This window comes from Panthera uncia, chromosome F2 (assembly GCF_023721935.1).
Source record: "Panthera uncia isolate 11264 chromosome F2, Puncia_PCG_1.0, whole genome shotgun sequence".
NCBI classification, from domain to species: domain Eukaryota; kingdom Metazoa; phylum Chordata; class Mammalia; order Carnivora; family Felidae; genus Panthera; species Panthera uncia.
In genome coordinates this window covers 78,772,733-78,796,752 of record NC_064812.1, presented here as the reverse complement: position 1 = coordinate 78,796,752, position 24,020 = coordinate 78,772,733, and the positions used below count along the sequence as shown (strand labels likewise).

General features: G+C 37.2%; 1 protein-coding gene across 2 annotated transcripts in view; it reads left to right on the top strand.

Moving 5' to 3' along the window:
- SNTG1 (syntrophin gamma 1) overlaps positions 1 to 24,020 on the top strand; it is a 327,584-nt gene that overhangs the window by 108,225 nt on the left and 195,339 nt on the right. For both annotated transcript variants that reach the window (XM_049633712.1, XM_049633711.1), the window contains exons 7-8: positions 5,557 to 5,659; positions 17,701 to 17,783. In XM_049633712.1, coding sequence (XP_049489669.1) covers positions 5,557 to 5,659; positions 17,701 to 17,783 — 186 coding nt within the window. The remainder of the gene's footprint in view (positions 1 to 5,556; positions 5,660 to 17,700; positions 17,784 to 24,020) is intronic.

The window sequence follows — 24,020 nt, the reverse complement described above, 5'->3', positions numbered from 1 at the left end:
GACATGTAATTATTTTCCTAACATGAACAGAAAAGCATGTGGTTGTATCTAGTGTTAGCCTAGTCGTTTTGTCTGTGAAGCAACGTATTTGAAATCATTCCTCAAAGTCACATTTAATTTCCTTTTCAGCCAAGAGTCAGGACTTTAGGAAAATGATTTACTGCACTTAACATGTCAAGAGAGATGAGTCAAATGTTAATGTGAAATTCTAGGTAACTGTTTTCCATCACTGTCATCAGTGAACAGCAGTACTTATCTTACAGTCTGGAGATGGAAATCTTACTTGCTTGTTCTGACATCACGCGAGGGTAGTGATTGTGACCCTCACAGACTTTCTAACTGCCTTTGTTGGCACTGAAGATGTGTGTGTGTGTGTGTGTGTGTGTGTGTGTATGCGTCTGTGTGTGTGTGTTTCCTGGTGTGTGCTTAAAGTACGCCCAGGCAAAGCAGAAGTCCCTCTTTTCACCGATTAAAATTAATCCCCAAGGTTGGGGTAGGGGACAGGGATGAATAGGCAGAGCACAGAGAATTTTTAGGGCAGTTAAAATACTTACATTATACAATAATGGTGAATACATGTCATTATATATTTGTCCAAGCCCATAGAATGTACAATACCAAGAGTGAACCCTAAGGTAAACAATAGACTCAGGGTGCCTTGTGATCATGGTGTGTCAATGTCAGTTCATTATTTGTAACAAATGTACCCTTCTGGTAGAGGATGTTGATGATGGGGAAGGCTGTGCATGTGTGGAGGCAGGAAGAATATGGGAACTCCCTGGGCTTTCCCTACAATCTTGCTGTAAACCTTAAACTCCTCTATAAAAATCGTCTTTAAAAAACAAAAAATACAAACCACTTCCCAGCTATGGGCAAAATTAACTTCATATACCAAAGCTGTGGCAGATAGATAAATTCCTCTTGAAAATCTCATATTAGATAGAATATCCTCTAAGTGGAAGGAGGAAAGGGTGAAGAAGACAAATGATTTTATGAAGTTTCCCTTCTAACAGGTGAGTGAAACTCAAAAACATTCAGTTCATAAACTGAGTTGTTAGGTTTGTCATCGCTTAATAGAATAAAACTATAAATATCTATTTTAATACCTGCCCCACTTTTGTTCCTATTGATTACCATCCTTTACCAATCCCTTGCCCTTTCCTCATGTACATACCCAAGGCGACATGATAGAATAGTCATGCTGATACATGATCTGATCAAAATGCACATTTGATTTGCATCATAAAATGTGAATGAAAATGAAAAAGACAGCTGGATTTATTGGTGCAGATTTCTGATTTTGCAGCCAGATGACATCCATCATTACTCATGATGTATAACCTATATTTTCCAACCTGACAGTACCAGGCTGATTAAATATGTATTCAAAGCATATTTGCAAAGCTCAGAAAAATTTAAACACATTATCTCAATCCTGTTCACTGAAAAAGTGAATATTCTTGCATTTATTAAGAAATGTGTCTGTGTCAAGGACTTGAACTTGTGATTGCCGAAAGATAGCCATATTTGATCTTTTATTAAAGGCAAAACTAAATTATCTCTTTAGGGTGAGATTTTACAATTGAAAATTATTTGTTCCGATTTTTTGCAATTACATTTGAATAAAAACTTCAAGATTGAAGTACACATGTAAAGTAGCTTGCCCATTGCCGATTGCTGAGGCAACCATATTTAACTTATACATGTTTATTCTCGTATTTATGCTTAAGATGCTCATATGGTTATTTTGTTATTGAGCAGTAGATATTATTTGTTGTACACTTACTATGGAATATAAGGATTGACCTGTTGCATTCCACCATCCCATATATTTCACTGACTCACAAACTCCTAATACAATGATATAATAGTGATTATATCAGTGTTATGTGTCAATGGAAAATGTAAGCCAAGCTCGTAAGTCCCCACTAAGACAAAATGGAGTAAAAAAAAAATCCCACAAACATTGGGACCTTGAATGAGGTTGTCTTACATCTACAGAAAAGTAGGAGAGAATTGATATCTTCGCAGTATTATGTCCAGTGATCCATGACATAACATAGAGTTCCATTATTTAAAAAATAATGTTATGCTTGTTGATATTCAATCAAACCAGGTGACCTTTGTGCTGTTACAAAAATAAAATGTAACCAAGTAAATTTTAAAATCTAATTCACTTTGTTAAGCCATTTATGAATCAGGCAGACTTCCATCCAGCAAGTAGAAAGAAGCTCTAAGGTTCTGTACAAGATGGAAGGATTTTTATTATAGGCAGATATGGGGAGGGACAACTAGAGAAGAAAGAAAGAAAGAAAGAAAGAAAGAAAGAAAGAAAGAAAGAAAGAAACAAGAAGGAAAGAAGGAAGGAAGGAAGGAAGGAAAGAAAGAAGGAAAGAAAGGAGGAAAGAAGAAAGAAAGAAAGAAAGAAAGAAAGAAGGAAAGAAAGGAGGAAGAAAGAAAGAAAGAAAGAAAGAAAGAAAGAAAAAAGAAAGAAAGAAAGAAGGAAAGAAAGGAGGAAGAAAGAAAGAAAGAAAGAAAAAAGAAAGAAAGAAGGAAAGAAAGGAGGAAGAAAGAAAGAAAGAAAGAAAGCAAAAAGAAAGAAGGAAAGAAAGGAGGAGGAAAGAAAGAAAGAAAGAAAGAAAGGAAGAAAGAAAGAAAGAAGGAAAGAAGGGAGGAAGGGAGGAAGGGAGGAAGGGAGGAAGGGAGGAAGGGAGGAAGGCAGGAAGATTACCTCCTTAGTCCTGACCAGAAAATTCCTCACTACATTTCTGGGAGAGGTTGCAAGTGAAATTAGATTAGGTTTTAGGCCCTGGTTTGGTGAAGGCCTAACAAATGTGACTACATTTGGGGCTTGTGGTTTTCTTTCTAACAAGGTATTGCTTTGTGTCTATACTGTTCCATGCTAAACTCCCTTAGAAACTCACCTGCTAATATCTCATGTAATAATGTCTATAGATTCCCAAGGATTTTCTATGTTCAAAATTATGTTGAGGTGTCTGAGTGGTTCAGTGGGCTAAGCGTCTGACTTCAGCTCACATCATGAGTTTACGCCCACTGTCAGCTCAGATTCTGTCCTTCCCTCTCTCTCTGCCCCTCCCCCACTTGTGCATACACACTCTCTCTCTCTCAAAATATAAGTAAAGAAATTATCTTCTCTCTGAACAATAAAACTTTCATTTCTTCTTTCAATTCTCATGCATTTTATTAGCTCTTTTCTTGCCTTACTGTGAGAAGACCTGAAGAAAGATTGAGGAAAACTGAAGATAGTGGATATTTTTGTCTCATTTCTGATCTCAGAGAGAAATGTCTCAATAAATCAAAGTTAATTATGATGTTTCTAAAAAAGAATTATATCTTCTTTATGATATGAAGATACTCTTGTATACTCAGGTTTCTGAGTTTCTATCAACTGTATTTTGTAATGCTTCTATGCATCTATAGAAATGATTATCTAATTTTATTCATTTTTAAGCTTTTTTCCTACTTTCAATGTGATGAAATATAGTACTTTTTTTCTGCGTGTGACTTTATCTTGTCTATTGTTCAGAGTGGGCAAACTTTACTGTTCTGTCATCAAGTTACTGATTCTGTCTTATGTCATCGTCACTGTATTACTGAGCCAATTTTGTTATTATTATTATTATTATTTTAATGTTTATTTATTTTTGAGAGGGAGAGAGTGTGTGTGTGAGAGACAGAGTGTGAGAAGGAGAGGGGCAGAGAGAGAGGGAGGCAGAGAATTCCAAGCAGGCCCTGCACTGTCAGTACAGGGCCTGACATGGAGCTCGGTCTCAGGAACTGTGAGGTTAAGACCTGAGCCAAAGTCGGCCACTTAACTGACTGAGCCACCTAGAGTCCTCAGTAAGGTTCTTTTTTTTTTTTTTTTAATTTATGTTAGCACATTTTTTAGTTCTACAATTTTCCTTTTATTTTCATAATTTGTATTTCTTTGCTGAGAGTTTGTAATTCTTCATTTGATTCAAGAGAATTTGTCATTTCTTGTTGACATATTTTTATTAAGGTGGCTTTAAAGTCCTTGTCAGATAATTCCAGCATGTAATTCATCTAGTTTGAGTTAGCTCTCTTTACTCATTTAAGTTGTGATTTTCCTGGTTCTTCGAGGGACATGCTATTTTATTATATCCTGGCCACTTTGCTTGTTATGTTGAGACTGTGGCTCTTACATAAGATTTGTTTTTTTCTTTTTAGCAGGAATTCACTCTACCACAAAGGTCCTAGCCTAGTTTTGTGGGCTGTGGTTCCATTGACAATATACTTCTTAGAGCCTGTCTGGCGTCTTGGGTCTGATTGATTTCTCACTGTTCCCTGCTGATGCGATTTGAGGAAGTGGGAGGAGCTCTCTCAGCCCGGGCCCCCCTGGTGCCACTAAGTGGACAAAGGGATGCTTTATCCAGCAGTGGGTTGAAGTTCCTCCGCTGGCTGCTTGGTGTCCTCTTTGCTGTTGCTACCATCCTGGGATCCCTACTGAGTTCCCTTTTCCTTGATCTTGCAGAGGTCACTTGCATTTCAGCTGTCTCTTGCAAGTTTTTGAGTGTTTATACTCCCTGGGTGGGGAGCAAAGGGAGCTGAACCCATACCCTCATTTCCGGACCAGAAGTCATTCTAAATCATTTTGATAGCCAATTCTCTCAGGACTGGAGGTTGAGCGTTTTTTGTGGATGTTTAATAACAAGCTGTGTTCCCAGGTTCATTAGCCGTCTCTTCTCTAATTGTTTCCAATTCCCCTCTCAGTCAATGTGAGCTTTTTAAATTAAGACATATTTATATGTTTTCTAGGTACCTTTGCTCTAAATAACTCCTCAGTTTCTTGTACTTCTTTAGCTATTTCTCACACGTATCTTGATATAATTTTTAAGGCATTGACATTACTGTAAGTGATAGAAGTAAACCCATTAGTCTACAATGTGAAACATGTTGAGAGTTGAGGATAACAGTCTTGACCATTATTCCAAGTTTGCAGGGAAAGGAAGCATAAAATATGCGGTGATATGACAGGAAAGGAATACCTATGTGTTTCTTGTGTGTTTTTGTTTGCTTGTTTGTTTTGTTGTTGTTGTTTTTGCAAAAGTGCTTGAGTGAATCGGGGCAATTTTATTTCATTTGAATTAGCTCTTTCATCAACATCTTCAGGGCCATTTATTTTTATATGTCCAAGGGGGTGTGTAATAGAGGTTCAATAAATGTTTATTAAATTGATGGCATAGAGGCTCGAGCACCGTACCTTCCTATAGAAGTCATAATCTCTCATATTGCCTAATAGAGACCGTACACGTAAGAGATATCTATGAATATGAACGGAAGATGATGACATTGTGAGCGAACAGGGGACCACCAAACGGTGGGAAGAGAAAGGAGGTGATGGCTGTATTCCTAAGTGTTATGTAATTCATTCTCTATTTTAATAAAATGTTTCTCACCTCTAGGGCAAAAAAGAGAGGCGAAAAGACACCCAATCATTTCAAGGTCTTTGCTATCGCATAAGATATTTCGTGAACATACTGACGATGGTATCATTTTCACTCCTTTTTGTTTCAGGTTCAGGTTCTTCGGAACGCTGGAGAAGAAGTGACCCTGACGGTGTCATTTTTAAAAAGAGCGCCCGCTTTCCTCAAACTCTCACTGAACGAAGACTGCGCATGTAAGCATTTATGAAGAATAGGTAAAATGCTCGCATCATCATATTTATTTTCGAAACCGTTATTTCCTGACAGTAATTGATAATTTCGTTTTAAAGTTGGGATTTCTGCCTGAATACAAATATTTTTATATCACACAGCATTTTATGAATGTTTATGCAAAGGGGACAGATGCTAGTTTGTTTGTTTTTTTTTTAACTTGTTTTATTTTTTTATCTTGTAATTTACATCCAAGTTAGTTAGCATATAGTGCAACAATGATTTCAGGAGTAGATTCCTTGATGCCCCTTCCCCATTTAGCCCATCCCCCCTCCCACAATCCCTCCCGTAACCCTCCATTTATTCTCCATATTTGTGAGTCTCTTCTGTTTTGTCCCCCTCCCTGTTTTTGTATTATTTTTGCTCCCCTTCCCTTAGGTTCATCTGTTTTGTCTCTTAAAGTCCTCATATGAGTGAAGTCATATGATTGCTGTCTTTCTCTGACTAATTTCACTTAGCATCATACCCTCCAGTTCCATCCACGTAGTTGCAGATGGCAAGATTTCATTCTTTTTGATTGCCGAGTAGTACTCCTTTGTATATATACACCACATCTTCTATATGCATTCATCCATCGATGGACATTTGGGCTCTTTCCATGCTTTGGCTATTGTTGATAGTGCTGCTATAAACATGGGGGTGCACGTGTCCCTTTGAAACAGCACACCTGTATGCCGTGGACAAATGCCTAGTAGTGCAATTGCTGGGTCTAGGGTAGTTCTATTTTTAGTTTTTTGAGGAACCTCCATACTGCTTTCCAGAGTGGCTGCACCAGCTTGCATTCCCACAGATGTTAGTTCTGTTTCAGAATGTATTCAGCACATTTACAGTTATTTTCTAGCCTATAACTAGAGACACATTATTTATTTTAAAAATAAATATTTTAATAGTATCCTATTATGTACATTCTATATTTCTATTACATTTCATTCATAATATCTGATGAATATACTTTCTCTAACTAGAAAATGATATAATCCTATGTGGCTCCTGGACTTGCTAAACAAGCATTTACACTTGTCATGGAAGGAAGCACCAGTCTAGGTAGTAATGGAATAATTTTCATAAGAGTTAACTTCAAAATGTCTGTATCAATTTGTACATTAAGAAATAAAACATTATCAAACATTTTTGCCAAAAATCAAAGAAGAATACATCTTTTAACTGAGGCATAATTTGCATGCAATGAAATACAAAGATCTTAAATGCACAATTGGATTTCTTAATCTACATGCCTTTAAATCACAGAAGGGTTCCTCCATGGCCCTTCCCAATAAATAACACCCCAAGAAACAACCATTAATTTAATTTCTTATCATTATATATTCCTTTTCTTTCTTGTAGAAATTTTTTAGAACACAAGCATACTGTATTTACTCTTTTATGTCTAATTTCTTTCACTATGAAAAATCACGTGTGTTTTAAATTTCAGTCATTTGTTCATTCACATTGCTGTGAATATTCCATTAGATAAATAGAATAAAGTTTGCTAATCATTCTCTGATTGATAGATAAGGGACCTTGTTTCCTGTACTTTGCCATCATAAATAAAGCTACTATGAACATTCTTGTATGAGGCTTTGGAAATCTTCCAATTTTATGTTCATTACCATAAGTACTTAGGAGTGGGGTTGCTCAGTCACCAGGTAGATGTATAATTAACTTGTTCACTGCCAAAAAGCATTTCTACAGAGAATGTTTACTTAAAAACCTCTTTATCTCCACTCCAGCTATGTATCAGAGTTCTGGCTGCTCTACACTTAATTCAATATTTTATGGTCAAAGATTTTTTTTAGCTATTCTATCGAGTGTAGAGTGGTGTCTTATTATACTAGTACTTTGCATATCCCTGAAGACTAATTATGATTAGCTCCTTATCATGTACCATTTGCATATATTACTGGAGATCTGCATATCTTAGTTTGTAATGCGTGTGCTCAAATTTTGCCCATCTCTCTATTGGTATATCTTTCTATTATTGTAGTGCAGGAGTTTAAGAAAATATTCTGTACATAATCTTTGTCAGCTCATGTATTACAACACTTTTCTCTCAGTCTATGGATAACTATGTTTTCCCTAAAGGTGTCTTAGGTTTGCAGAAGTTTTCCATTTTGACAAACTCCAATTTACCATTTTGTGGCTGCTCTTACTGCATATGGTTATTGTTTTCCGTATCTTCTCTAAGAAATACTTGCTTACCCCAAGGTTGCAAAGAGACTCCCCGACATTTTCCTGGAGCTTTATGACACTGGCCTTTATGTTGAGATTTAGAGTCCATCTTATACTAATTACTATCTTGTGTCTGAGCTAGGAATTTCGAACCAAAAAATTACTTTCTTATTTCCATTAATTTTTGTGTTCATCCTTCCACCTTAGCTGCCGTGTTAATCTCCTAGGACAGGTTCTCCAATTTTGCAATTGTTCATTATTATTTAGCTATTCTATACCTTTTGCATTGCTGCATATATTTTAGAAATAGCATGTCAATTTCTATAAAATCCAGTTACAATTCTCCACGAGATGAAGTTGGATTTATAGATAATTTGTAGAATTAACATATTAACAACTTGAAATCTGTAAGTCCATGAACATAACTTTCTATTTATTTACGTTCTCATTTTTCTCAGCAACATTTTAGTATTTTCAGTGGGAAAGTCTTACATATCTTTCATTAAACTGATTTCTAAGCATTTCTTATTCTACCATAAATGGCATTTAAAAAAATTTTAGTGCCCACATATTGTTGCTAACACATAGATATACATTTATATATTCTGCATCATAGGCTTAATTTTCTTATTAGTTCAGGTAGGACTTTCTGTCTATTCTTATAGGCGCTCACCTTATACAGTTATGTTATCTGCAAATATTGAATTCTCCTTCTTTCTTTACAATCTGTGTTTTTAAAATTTCTTTTTCTTGCCTATTTTAATGGCCAGGACTTCCAGTAAAATGTTGGGCAAAGTCTTGAGAGCAGATATCTCTCTTTTGCTCAAGATATTAGGAAAAATTTCCAGTCTTTTACTGTTAAGCATGGCATTCATAAATGTGCTCACTTATACCTTTTATTTAGGTTGAAGAAGTGCTCTTTTATTCCTAGGTTACTGATGATTTTTCTTTTCCTTTTTAACATAAGTTGATGTTGAATTGTCACAAATATTTTTATGCCCATTGAAAGATTATATTTTTAATCTTTTTTTTTATTCTGCTGATATGGTGTATTTTTATTTTTTATTATATTTTTATGAATATAATCTATTGTCAAATAGGTTTCCATACCACACTAGTGCTCATCTCAACAGGTGCCCTTCTCAATGCCCATCACCCACTTTCCCCTCATCCGGCCCCCCATCCACCCTCGGTTTGTTCTCTGCATTTAAGACTCTCTTATGGTTTGCCTCCCTCCCTCTCTGTAATTTTTTCCCCTTCCCTTCCCCCATGGTCTTCTGTTGAGTTTCTCAAGATCCACATATGAGTGAAAACATATGGTATCTGTCTTTCTCTGACTGACTTATTTCACTCAGCATAATATTCCAGTTCCACCCACATTGCTGCAAATGGCAAGATTTCATTTTTTCTCATTGCCAAGTAGTATTCCATTGAATATATAAACCACATCTTCTTTATCCATTTGTCAGTTGATGGGCATTTAGGCTCTTTCCATAATTTGGCTGTTGTTGAAAATGCTCCTATAAACATTGGGTTACAGGTGCCCTATGAATCAGCACTCCTGTAACCTTAGGATGAATTCCTAATAGTGCTATTGCTGGGTCACAGGGTAGTTCTATTTTTAACTTTTTGAGGAACCTCCACACTGTTTTCCAGAGCGGCTGCACCAGTTTGCCTTTCCACCAAGAGTATAAGAATGTCCCCCTTTCTCCACATCCTTGCCAGCATCTGTAGTTTCCTGATTTGTTAATTTTAGCCACTCTGACCAGCGTGAGGTGGTATCTCAGTGTGGCTTTGATTTGTATTTCCCTGATGAAGAGTTACGTTGAGCATCTTTTCATGTGTGTGTTGACCATCTGGATGTCTTCTTTGGAAAAGTGTCTATTCATGTCTTCTGCCCATTTCTTCACTGGATTATTCATTTTTCAGGTGTAGGATTTGGTGAGTTCTTTATAGATTTTGGATGCTAACCCTCTATCTGATACGTCATTTGCAAATACCTTCTCCCATTCGGTCAGTTGCCTTTTAGTTTTGTTGATTGTTTCCTTTGCAGTGCAGAAGCTTTTTATCTTGATAAGATCCCAATAGTTCATTTTTGCTTTTAATTTCCCTGCCTTTGGAGATGTGTTGAGTAAGAAATTGCTGTGGCTGAGGTCAAAGAGGTTGTTGCCTGCTTTCTCCGTTAGGGTTTTGATGGTTTCCTGTCTCACATTTAGATCTTTCATCTATTTTGAGTTTATTTTTTGTGAATGGTGTAAGAAAGTCGTCTAGTTTCATTCTTCTGTATGTTGCTGTCCAGTTCTCCCAGACCATTTGTTAAAGAGACTGTCTTTTTTCCATTGGATACTCTTTCCTGCATTGTCAAAGATTAGTTGGCCACACATTTGTGGGCCCAGTTCTGGGTTCTCTATTCTATTCTATTGGTCTATGTGTCTGTTTTTGTGCCAATACCAGACTGTCCTGATAATTACAGCTTTGTAGTAGAGGGTAAAGTCTGGGATTGTGATGCCTCCCACTTTGATTTTCTTCTTCAATATTACTTTGGCTAATTAGGGTCTTTTGTGGTTCCATACAAATTTTAGGATTGCTTGTTCTAGCTTTAAGAAGAATTTTGATTGGGATTGCATTGAATGTGTAGATTGCTTTGGGTAGTATTGACATTTTAATAATATTTATTCTTCCTTTCCATGAGATTGGAATGTTTTTCCATTTCTTTGTATCTTCTTCAATTTCCTTCATAAGCTTTCTATAGTTTTCAGCATACAGATCTTTTACATCTTTGGTTAGGTTTATTCATAGGTATTTTATCGTTCTTGGTGCAATTGTAAATGGGACCAGTTTCTTTATTTCCCTTTTGTTGCTTCATTATTAATGTATAAAATGCAATTTTATTGTACATTAATTTCTGTACATTAATTTTGTATCCTTCAGTTTTGCTGAATTCATGTATCAGTTCCTGGAGTCTTTTGGTGGAGTCTTTTGGGTTTTCATGTAGAGTATCATGTCACCTGTGAAACTGAAAGTTTGGCTTCTTCTTTTCCAATTTTGATGCCTTTGATTTCACTTTGTTGTCTGATTGCTGATGCTAAGACTTCCAACACTATGTTAAACAACAGCAGTGAGAGTGGACATCCCTGTCGTGTTCCTGACCTCAGGGGGAAAGCTCTGAGTTTTTCCCCATTGAGGATGATATTAGCAGTAGGCTTTTCAGACATGGCTTTTATGATGTTTAGGTATGTTTCTTCTATCCTGACTTTCTTGAGGGTTTTAAGAAAGGATGCTGTATTTTGTCAATACTTTTTCTTCATCTATTGAGAGGATCATATGGGTCTTATCCTTTCTTCTATTAATATGATGTATCACATGGGTTAATTTGAGAATATTGAACCAGCCATGCAGCCTGGGAATGAATCCCACTTGATCATGGTGAATAATTCTTTTCATATGCTGTTGAATTCAATTTGGTAATATCTGGTTGAGAATTTTTGCATCTAATTTCATCAGGGATATTAGCCTGTAGTTCTCCTTTTTTGTGGGGTCCCTCTCTGGTTTAGGAATCAAGGTAATGCTGGCTTCATAGAATAAGTCTGGAAGTTTTCTTTCCATTTCTATTTTTTGGAATAGCTTGAGAAGGATAGGTATTATCTCTGCTTTAAATGTCTGGTAGAATTCCCCAGGAAGCCATGTGGTCCAGGGCTCTTATTTGTTGGGAGATTTTTGATAACTGATTCAATTTCTTCGCTAATTATGGGTCTGTTCAAGTGTTCTATTTCTTCCCGTTTGAGTTTTGGTATTGTGTGAGTGTCTAGGAATTTGTCCGTTCCTTCCAGCTTATCCTGTTTGTTGGCATATAATTTTTCATAGTATTCTATGATAATTCCTTGTATTTCTGAGGGATTGGTTGTGATAAATACATTTTCATTCATGATTTTATCTATTTGGCTCCTCTCTCTTTTCTTTTTGAGAAGCCTGGCTAGAGGTTTATCAATTTTGTTTATTTTTTCGAAAAACCAACTCTTGGTTTCATTGATCTGTTCTACTGTTGGCTTTGTTTTGTTTTGTTTTGGATTATATATTGTTTATTTCTGCCCTGATCTTTATGATATCTCTTCCTCTGCTGTTTTTGAGGTTTCTTTGTTGTTCTGCTTCTAGTTCCTTTAGGTGTGCTGTTAGATTTTGTATTTGGGATTTTTCTTGTTTCTTGAGATAGGCCTGGATTGCAATGTATTTCCCTCTTGGAACTGCCTTTGCTGTATCCCAAAGGGTTTGAATTGTTGTGTTTTCATTTTCATTTGTTTCAATATATATTTTTTATTTCTTCTTTAATTGTCTGGTTGACCCATTCGTTCTTTAGTAGGATGTTCTTTTTTTTTTTTTTTTTTTTTTTTTTTTTTTTAAATTTTTTTTTTCAACGTTTTTTATTTATTTTTGGGACAGAGAGAGACAGAGCATGAACGGGGGAGGGTCAGAGAGAGAGGGAGACACAGAATCGGAAACAGGCTCCAGGCTCCGAGCCATCAGCCCAGAGCCCGACGCGGGGCTCGAACTCACGGACCGCGAGATCGCGACCTGGCTGAAGTCGGACGCTTAACCGACTGCGCCACCCAGGCGCCCCAGTAGGATGTTCTTTAACCTCCATGCATTTGGAGGTTTTCCAACCTTTTTCCTGTGGTTGATTTCATGTTTCATAGCATTGTGATCTGAAAGTGTGCATGGTATGATCTTAATTCTTTTATATTTATTGAGGGCTGTTTTGTGACCCAGTATATGATCTATCTTGGAAATGTTCCATGTGCACTGGAGAAGAAAGTATATTCCATTGCTTTGGGATGCAGAGTTCTAAATATATTTGTCAAGTCCATCTGGCCCAGTGTATTATCCAAGGCCATTGTTTCTTTATTGATTTTCTGCCTAGATAATCTGCCCATTGTTGTAAGTGGAGTATTAAAGTCCCCTGCAATTACCACATTCTTACCAACAAGATTGCTTAGGTTTGTGATTGTTTCATATATTTGGGTGCCTTCGAATTCAGTGCATAAACACTCATAATTGTTAGCTCTTCTTGATGGATAGACACTGTAATTATTATATAATGCCCTTCTTCATCTCTTGTTACAGTCTTTAGTTTAAAATCTAGTTTGTCTGGTATAAGTATGGCTACTGCAGCTTTCTTTTCACTTCCAGTAGCATAATAGGTAGTTCTCCATCCCCTCACTTGCAATCTGAAGGTGTCCTCAGGTATACAATGAGTCTCTTGTAGACAGCAAATAGGTGGGTCTTGTTTTTTTTTTTTTTTTTTGTATCCATTCTGATACCCTATGTCTTTTGATTGGAGCATTTTGTCCATTTATATTCAGTGTTGTTATTAAAAGACATGGTTTTAGAGTCATTGTGATGTCTGTAGGTTTCATGCTTGTAGTGATGTCTCTGGTCCTTTGTGGTCTTTGCAACATTTCACTCACAGAGTCCCCCTTAGGATCTCTTGTAGGGCTGTTTTAGTGGTGATGAATTACTTCAGTTTTTGTTTGTTTGGGAAAACCTTTATCTGTCCTTCTATTCTGAATGACAGACTTGGCTGCATATTTTTCCTGTTCATTGCATTGAAGATTTCTTGCCACTCCTTTCTGGTCTGCCATGTTTCAGTAGATAGATTGAAACTACTACCCTTATGTGTCTACCTTATGTGTAGGTTAGGCCCATTTGTCCCTAGCTGCTTTCAGAATTCTCTCTTTATCTTTGTATTTTTCCAGTTTCACTACGATATGTCATGCAGACGATCGATTCAAGTTATGTCTGAAGGGAGTTCTCTGTGCCTCCTGGATTTCAATGTCTGTTTCCTTCCCCAAATTGAGGAAGTTCTCAGCTACGATTTGTTCAAGTGCACCTTTGGCCCCTTTCTGTCTTTCTTCTTCTTCTGTAACTCCTATGATACAGATATTGTTCCGTTTCATTGAGTCACTTAGTTCTCTAATTCTCCCCTTGTGATCCAGAATATTTTTTTTCTCTCTTTTTCTCAGCTTCATCTTTTTTCCATGATTTTATCTTCTATTTCACCTATTCTCCCCCTGCCTCTTCAATTCTGGCTGTCACCACTTCTAGTTTATTTTGCACCTCGTTTACAGCAATTTTTAATTCATCATGACTATTTTTTAGTTCCTTGATTTCTGCATGATAGATTCTCTGCTGTCTTCTGGGCTGTTTTTCAACTTCAGCAATTAATCTTATGACTATTATTCTAAATTTTTGTCCAGTTATATTGTTTACATCTTTTTTGATCAATTCTTTAGCTGTCATTTCTTCCTGGAATTTCTTTTGAGGGGAATCCTTCCGTTTCATCATTTTGGCTACTTTTCTGTCCCTTATGTGTTTTGAAAGCTTGTTATGTGTACTGTTCCTTCAAACACTACTATATTAAAGAGGGATCATACACTGTCCAGGGCCTGGCCCTTCAGGAGGTGTATTTGGAGAGTGTTACTTGTTCTCTGTTGTTGTGACTCTGGTTGCTTTATCTCCCTACTCGTAGTGATGTTTTGAATCCTCCAATAAGTGTGCTTTGATTTGTTCTTGAAGTAGCCCTGGAAAGTAAAACCAAGAAACAAAAACAAACAGAAAGCAAAAACACTCAAACACACACAAACAATCAAAAATCCCAAAAACAAAAACCAGGAACACCAGCTACAAGTAAACAACAGGTGGAGGCAGATAAGGAAGAGGCCTTATCCCATACAAAGAGAGACATGACAGGGACAGGGAAAAGAAAGAGTAAAAAAAGACCAGAGAAACTATATGGCTTAATCCAGAGAGAGAGAAAGGAAAATAAAGGAGGAGGCAGGGAAAAAGAAAAATAAAATAATTTATCTAGACAGAGAAACTTTAAGGCTTAACCCCAAGAGAGAGAAGGAGAATAAAGAAGGAGGTGTAGAACATGTATCAAGAGAATGGATTAAATATGTCTGCTTAAACAAACTAGCAACCAACAACCAGAGTAACTAGACTAGAGGAGGGATGAGATAAGAAGGAGAAAAGGTAGGAAGAATGTATCTACATATTAAGAATTGTCTGAGAATTAAATCAGGCAAAGCAGCAGTGCTGGTCTGGAGGAGGGGCTGTCTGGTTCCTCCCTGTCAATCCCGCTCTAGGAGATGGGCAGTTACCCAGCGCCAGGGGGCGTGGTTTGGTGTGGGCGGGTCCGCCTCCACTGTGGGCCCCCTTCTGTCCCCAGGACCTTCTCCATGGAGAGCGTGTCCCAAACTACTGTGTTCGACCCATCTTCACTGTGGTGTGGATGCAAATGACGGGGTTTGTCCTGCTCCGCCGACTCCCATGCCCAGCGCTCAGCTGGGATTTAAACTCTGGCTCTGCGCCCCCCACCCCCAGTCCACCCCCTAGTACTGGGGAAACACCTGTCCATGTTGCCCGCTATTGCAGGCAGGCTTTGTCCTGTCCCACAGCACTCCAGGGAGGGGACCACTGTCTCCCACTGCAGACGGCGCTCCGGCGCTCCTGACCTAGCAACCGAGCCCGGGCTGGCTCCTTTCCTCCACTTGTGGGAGAACAGGACAGTCGGCCCCAGTCCAGAAAAGGCCCTGCAGTCAGGGATTGGGTCTTTGTCGCCGGGTCGGTGGTTTTTCTCTCCCCCAGATACAGTCCTGTGCTTCCCCAGCCGCTCTTTCTCTTCCCTTTGTCGCTCCGCAGAAGAGGATCCCTCTCCTCCATTCATTTTGTCTCCCGCAGTTCTCAATCATGCATCTGTGGCCCGTCAGGTTGTCCTGGTGGGTCTCTGGACGTGAGACTGTCTCTTTTCCTCCCCGACTCTCAGAGTTAAAAGTCCTTTAGCTTCAACAGTACTTTGATTGAGAGAGGAGGGAACTGCAGGTCCCCTCACTTCTTCACCATGTTCCAAGATCGATATGGTGTATTTTTGAATATTTATTTGGAATGCCAAATTGAGCTTGTATTCCCGGGATAAACACTACATGGTGATGAAAAAAAAAAATTATTGCTGGTTTCAATTTGCTAATATATTAAGACTTTTTTGAAAACAAATGTTCATGAGGGATATCCATATATACATCTTGTTAATGTTTTAGTGGGATTTTGGTGGCAGGGTTTTTAATGTTTTCATGTACGTTGTGCAGTGGTAACTCCTCTTTATTTCCACAAAGAATTTGCTTAACAGTAATAGTATATTTTTCTTAAATCATTTAGTAAACTCACCAAAGAAGCAATCTGAGCCTAGAATTATAGTTTTTATTTTGTCTGAATTAATCTCTTAAGTGCTTATAGGACTTTTTCTGATACTCTTTTCTTCCTTTGTAAGCTTTGGTAAAATGTTTTTCAAGATTTTTTTTTTGCCATTTTAACTAAGTTATGAATTTAATTGCATGAAGTTATTCATCATATCATTTTATTATTCCTTTTAAGATTTGTTGACTTGCTCGACTTGCAATAATACTACCTCTTTTGTTCCTGATATCAATAACTTGTATTTTCTCACTCTTTTGCCCCATCACTTTTCCTATGGGTTTTATTAATCTTTCCAAAAAAACCCGTTTTTGTCTTGGTTAATTTTGTCCATTCTTTTGTTTCAATCTTATTATTTTCCACTTCACTTTTATTGTTTTCTATCTTCTATTTACTTTGATTTATTTTCTCTTTCATACCTGACTTCTTAAGGTGAAAGCATAGATCCTTAACTTTGTACCTTTCTTTTGTGCATTTGCTTAAATCTTGGAATATCACTGACAAGACTGCTTTAGATCTGTCACAGAATTTGACATATCATTTTATTCTGCTCAAAATAGATATAAATTTGAAAGTAATGTTTATGCATTAAAACAGTGTCTCATAAGAGAAAATGCAGATAAACATCAAAAGAAAAATTAGCTAAAACAAAGTATGAAATCCTTAAGATTTAAAAAGTAGAAAAACTCTATTCATGCTGGTTTGGAGAAAAGCCTGTGATCCTCTTCTTAGCACCAGGAAAGCTATGGAACTTTAGAGTGATAAAAATGGAAAACAAAATCACTTCCTTTTTCAACACATTAGTCAATGTTAAGAGTGTCACCTAGGACCTCTCATGTTTGAATTTAAGTATAAGATTTAAATAAAAATTGGGAGTCAATTATATCAATAGTACATATTTATCAACATTTGCACCTTCAAAACGTATAATGTTTTCAAATAATGCAATTCATCAAAAATCAAGAAATACGTATTCTAATCCTGACTGTAAAAATTACTGCATTGTGAAAGCTGAGTTTAAGACACCCATTACTCATACTTAGGTTTCTCGTGAGAATCTGATATGAAGCTCTTTAGTTTCAATTTCACCAATTTAGATAGCATCAGTGAAGGTACTTCCAATTATAGCATATGCCAAGAACATTTATAAAGAAAGAGACCATGCAAACTTTATTTGCATCATGGAAAATGATGATAACTACCAATATGATTTGCAAGTAGGTTGAAACGTGACAGTGAATGGAACTTTGTAGATGAACCAAATTCTGCACAATTGTAAGTATGGGTCATAAGCATAGGTCACTTGGGAAAATGGAATTCAATAGCAGTTCTACAAGGTTGTATGCTTTTATTAATAAAGCTTTGCATCATTTCTGAAATCAAAGATAAACACATGGGTATCCTTCAGGGTCCCATTTTAGTCACTTAGCCTACTTGCAAAACTGTGGCTTTCATAGAAGTGAGGTAAAAATGTATTTTAGTAACTGACTTCATGGTATTATCAAGGATCTGGAAACATACAATGTAGAATGCAGTCTAGCATATTTTGGTGTTCTGACCAGTGGGGTGTTGTGATTTTTTTTTCCTGCAGGTGCTCCAAGTGACCAGAGCAGTGGTACCTCCTCTCCTCTTTGTGACAGTGGGTTGCATCTCAACTATCATCCCAACAATACAGTAAGATGGCCAAGGCATATTCAGACTAATAAGGAGATAACACAAAGAAAGGCGGAAAATATGTGTGTGTGTGTGTGTGTGTGTGTGTGTTCCTATTTTCTTATTTTCCAAAAACTGCTATTGAATCTCATTGCTCTGATATAGTTGAAGTCCTTGTTTGCTTCATCCTTTAAGAATCAGGATAAACCAGGGGACATCTGGGTGACTCAGTCGGTTTAGTGTCCGACTCTTGGTCCACCTCACAAATCCCGCGGTGAGTTCGAGCCCTGCAGCTCTGTGCTGGCAGTGTGGAGCCTGCTTGGGAATCCCTCTCTCGTCTCTGTCTCTGACCCTTCTTTGCTTGTGTGCTCTTTCTCTCTCAAAATAAATAAGTAAACTTCAAAGAATTAGGATAAACCAGGAAAAAATAAATAGGTCAATTATTAATTTTTTAAAATTTCTTGATGCTTTTGTTTTTTGTTTTTGTTTTTGTTTTTGTTTTTGTTTTGTTTTGTTTTTAAGAGAGAGAGAGAGAGAGACAGAGCACAAGCCGGGGAGGAGAAGAAAGAAAGGGAGACACAGGATCTGAAGCAGGCTCCAGGCTCCAGGCTGTCAGCACAGAGCCTGACTTGGGGCTTGAACTCATGAACCATGAGATCATGACCTGAGCTGAAGTAGGAGGCTTAACCGACTGAGCTACCCACGTGCCTCAGTCAATTATTTTTTAATGTCATTTTTCTCCTCTCAGGCCTGCATTAAGCCTTTTGCAAGCTAATGAGACTAACTTCGTGAGATCACGTAACATCATGTAATCATTTTATCATAGTGCATATTATATGTAATTTCATGCTCTAAATGATTTGACATGATTTTTATCATTTTTCCCTTGAAATCATTTAGCTGAAAGTAGCTGTTTAATTTTCCTTTTGGTAAGATTTCTTAACGATCTGCCGGCATACCAGGAAATTAACACAAAGCGAGAAAGATCTGACATCATATTAAAACATAATGAATGTTAAACTACACATGTATTTAATCACTGATAAAATTGGCATGTTTGTTTTATATACATTTAATAAAACGTTAAATTTCCTTTTCCACTTGTAGTTTGGGGCAAGCAAGTTTTTTTTGTTTGTTTTTGTTTTGTTTTGTTTTTTAATAAACATGTTTGAACTCCTTATATTTCACCCTTCAAAACGTTCACACATCTTCAAGTCAAAGCAGTTTTCTCAGGTTACGTGCGAGTCGAACTTTCCGCTGGGATCACAAACATGAAGAGCAGCAGAGCAGATATTAAGCAGGAATTTATTTTTCTATTCTGCATATTAGGTTATAAAACACCTGTAGCTTTTGACTTGGATGATTCGTCTTCCACTTGAAATTCTTGCCCTAATTGTGGCATTTTACTCCTTTTGAGCATCTCCAACCTTCATTGTACCTCACTGCATCACTACTGTTCTTTACCTGCGTGCCTTGGGTACTCGAGTCCTTTTATAGTTTTATTATTTCTTTGCTCCCAAAGAGGAACCCTTGTCAAGACCAAGGGTTACCTCTACCTGCATCAACCAAGCACATCTGGGTGTATTTAATCCGATCTCCTCTTATTTTTGTTACCAGAGAAATAATTGTCACATTATAGATGACATTTAAAACACTTATCTTCAGAAGGTGGCAAGATCTGAGTAGTTTCGACATTGATTTCCTAATGAGTAAATAAATAAATACATTCTGTGCCACCATTACCACACTTCTCAATTAGTTGACTTCCAGTCTCCAAACAAATCTTCACGTCTTACCTCTGGAACCGCTCACCTTCTTTCCTTACGATCTAGATGCTCTTGGTGCTTCTGATGCCCTTCCAGTCCCCTTTACTGGGCTGGTGCACCTACTACCCCCAGCTGCTGTGAGTGCTGGTTACCTGCCCCCCAAACTGCCCCATTCACTGCTGACCTCTCTTGTAAGGACCCTCTGCCTAGGAATCTGGAATCACCACTCCCGGGGGATGGCTGCAGCCTACAACATGAGGCCTCTCTTCAGGAGTCTCCATCTCTGGCGAAGTTGCTCCCTGTCTCATCCACTGCTTCCCTCAGTCCTCACAGGTTTCTCCTGAGAACTTTCCCTCCTCATCTCATTGACCCAAAGTCCCCATCTTAGCTCTGCTCCTCAGACACGAAGGAAGAGCTCCTTGACTTCAGAGTGGAGGAAGCTGTTTAGTCATATTTTTATTCTAATTCTTGTCCTTGTACCCTTGGGTTCCTTTATGATAATGAGAAGTAGAGAAGTCACCATGGGTGGGCTATAGGTAAGAATCAGTCAGGTTTTAACTTATCCCACTGACATACATAAAAACATGTATGAAATTGATTTCATGAACTGTGCCTGTGTGGTGTTGCTTGCTATTATGTCCTCCCTTAGAAAGGCATAATTAAGACAAGAAAATCACTCAGTAATTCTATAACATGACTGTTCCAAGTAAACGCAGCTATATAAAATAAAAAAACATTGTCATAAATTTTCCTTACAGGGATTATGTCTTTCCATTTTCAAGAGGCCTTTTGTTTTGCTTTTAGCATTAGGGTCGGACATTATGTTGACATCCCTGAAGATCTTTAAGTGCAAGCGAATTCATGATACTTACCATGATTTTAGAGAATAAAGATCCAGACATATGTAAATTGACATAGAGTGCATTAAATTAAAAAAAAATCAATGTGTTTCAATTAAATGAATTTTTGCTGAGAACCTACTTTTTGGAAACACTTTTCTGGGTACCATGGGGAGAAGTTAATTGTGTTTCCTGACCCAGAAAGTTTAAAATTCAGATCTATAGACAAATGCATAAAATTAACTATGATAGAAGCAGAAAAAGAACAACGGATATAGCCTTCTGATATCAGAGAGAAGGGCTGCTAGAGACTTTGAATATCGGACTTAATTGAGCTCAACAAACATTGAGGGACCACAAACCAAATTTTGTTCTGATGCCTATCATGGAATAAGGGTTCAGGCCCGATCAGATCATACTGACTTACCCAGCCGGGTGCTATCTTGTGTTTCTCTTCTATAAGGTGTGGAGAGTACAGGATATTGCTTCTCAAAGATTTATAAAATTAGGAGCAGTCAAAGGCATGCTTTCTTCTGACCCATCAGTAAATAAATGAACAGTGAGAACTGGGAAGGAAGTATGTACTATGAGACATATTTTCCACAGAATGTGTGCACGTTATAAATAGTCTCCTGAAGGGAAACATTCAATTCTCTGATGTGTCTAAATCTTTAAGTCTATCCTGGACGAGGCAACCCATTGTTTTAATTTCTATGCCTTAATTATTCTCTGAAGCAAATTTTGAGTAAGTAGGCATGAATTTTGTTTTCTGAAACAGCATTTTAAGCATATGGGAAAATATTTTAACATTACCCCATCTTCTTACTAAAAATATAGTCTAGTCCTTCTAAGGACCCCAGGTCACCAATTTTAGGGGATAAAAGAGTCCTTTGGTTTGCCAGCCAATATGAAAAAAAAAAAAAAAAAGAATTTGTTTTGTGTCCACCAGAAGACTTAAATTCGGATAATTAGCTAACCAAATTCTGAGAAATGTTTTTCATAACTGTATACCTTTAATGAATATTTTTTTACGCCAAGTCCTTAACAAAATCCAGATCAGCATTTTGCTCTGTATTCGATTCTATTTTGGTATGATGCTATTCTTGAGTGGCAATTGCATGGCAATATACTTTAAAATGTGTTAACTTTGGGGAAAAGAATCTATTTTAAAGCAAAGAATGTCTAAATATTACTTTTCCATTCACATTATTAATATTCTAAGAAACAACATTCTTGACATTGAAGAACAAAGCTCCTGAAAAGTAGTTATGATCCTTGAAATTAAAAAAAATGTTGGTTCTAGCTCATATGTAATTAAAAACAACCCTAAAACTACTGTTAAAGAAAAAACTAGAAAGAAAATTTTATTCAGCTTTCACAATTAAATAAAGATAAATAATCTTCAAAGAGCACTGTATATTCCATTATAAATAAAAGATCTATAAAATGAAATTAAAACTGAAAGTTTCAGTAGCTGAAGTGGGACTGACTTATTTCATATTTTTTATAAGGAGGCAATATAAAAGAAAGTGACAATGACAACTTTGTTCATGAAAGTATCAAGGTGCAGTGCTACATCAAAGACGTGTCAAATTTCACACGTATTTTCACACTTGAAATATTTCATTTCATATGTTCATAGAAGACTATGAAGTCATATAAAACATGATTTGTAAAACTTCCCATACTCGTGTGTTGGTGATTACCATTGTCCTCAATAATCCATCGCTTCAGTCATTATGTTCTGTTACGGTTTCTATGTCATTTGTTTGAGGAACATATAAAGTGAGGGGAACTATTTGTACTTTTCAAGAAAGAAGAGGAACCATCATCTTTAAATAATTTGCCTAGAATCATGTAGCCAAAGAGTGAAATAATCATGACAAAAATCCTAATTATTCTTTGCATAGTTTCACTTGCAAGTATGACTGGTAAATGTTGTGCGATGAGAGATGTGATGGCCCTAGAATCATAAAGATGTAGATCTGAATGGATCTGCCTAGCACTGTCATTTGCAGCCTGGCTGACTCGAGTCAATTATTTACTGTAAAATTTCTCAGGAGAGTCCCATGTGCATGGGGTCCTGTGAGTGGGTTCCAGACATACTCTGATATGTGCTTAATAGTCATTGGTAGACCCTGGGACACTCTCATTCCCTATGGTCTGCTCTGACCACAGAAACCTAGTCTACGTACCCTAGTATGTTACTCAGGATCATTATTTCTTCGAGTGCCTTCATGCAGAAAAGGTGGGGAAGCAATAATTTAATGGGCCTAAAAAAAGCTTTAGGTTTTTCTTTGTAAGAGGAGCCTTTTAATAAGCTTATCGTTGGAGATAGGCACAATAAAACACAGATCATTTAAATAAATTGCTCCTCGGTTAAAGGACTCGTCAGTTGGGAAATTGGCATTTTGGAACCCAGGTGATCTGATTCTGATTCAGAGCCTGAGCCTTCGTCACCCTGTTGTATACTGCCACCTAACTGACCTCGTTTCACGTGGTGACTGTCTATAACATGAGACATCAAGGCCAGAAGCAGGATTAACATGAAACCTACGTTTGTGCCTTTGCAGTCACAAGATAAGCATTAAAACCTAGGTGTCTTGGAGACCAGTCACCAGTAGGGGGCCCCTCACTGGATGGTCTTAGCAAGGCTGCCCTTGCCTTCCTACCCAGTGTCCTCAACAACTGGAAGGATTTAGTAGATATTTACTGGCACAGTGGGTGCATTAACATAATAATGCCAAACAGCATGTGACCTTTAGTGAAAACAGTGGAAGCAATTTTGAAGAAATTAATACCTTAAAATGTTAGAGGTGCCTGACTGGCTTAGTCAGGGGATCCTGGGACTCTTGATCTCCGAGTTCTGGGTTTGAGCCCCCTGTTGGGTGTAGAAATTACTTAAAAATAATATCTTTTAAAAAATGTTAATGATAATATTGAGACTAATGGAGTTTCAAAATCTAGACTAAAATAGAATTTCCTAACATCATCACTCAAAAATTATAGAACCTATAGAATATAAAGAAATCAGATCATGCCTTGGCCCTTACAATCCATGCAAACTTAAATATCAACATTATTCCAGGTACTGCTGCCAGGAAGAAATTTTAAAGTAAAGCTGAAATAATGAAAGAAGCGTGGATCATCATCAAGTGTGAAAAGCCCAAATTTTATTCAAATATATGTCTCTTTTATACATAAGGAAAAAGACCCAAACTTCTTTTTTTTTAATTTTCTAATGTTTATTTATTTTTGACAGAGAGAGAGGACAGAGAAAGAGAGACAGAGACAGAGCATGAGTCGGGGAGGGGCAGAGAGAGAGGGAGACACAGAATCTGAAGCAGGCTCCAGGCTCTGAGCTGTCAGAGCCCGACGTGAGGCTCGAACTCACGGACTGCGAGATCATGACCTGAGCCTAAGTCAGACGCTCAACCGACTGAGCCACCCAGGAACCCCAAAAGACCCAGACTTTTAATGAAACTTAAAATACATGTAATTTTAAACCAGCAGTGGTTGATTTAACATTACTTTAAAACAATATAAGAACATACAGTTTATTGGGTAATTGAATGAACGACAACTTATTCTTATATTTGTCACTCATTACTTCCTTGTAACTTGTCCCATATTTCCATTCCTGAATGAATTCA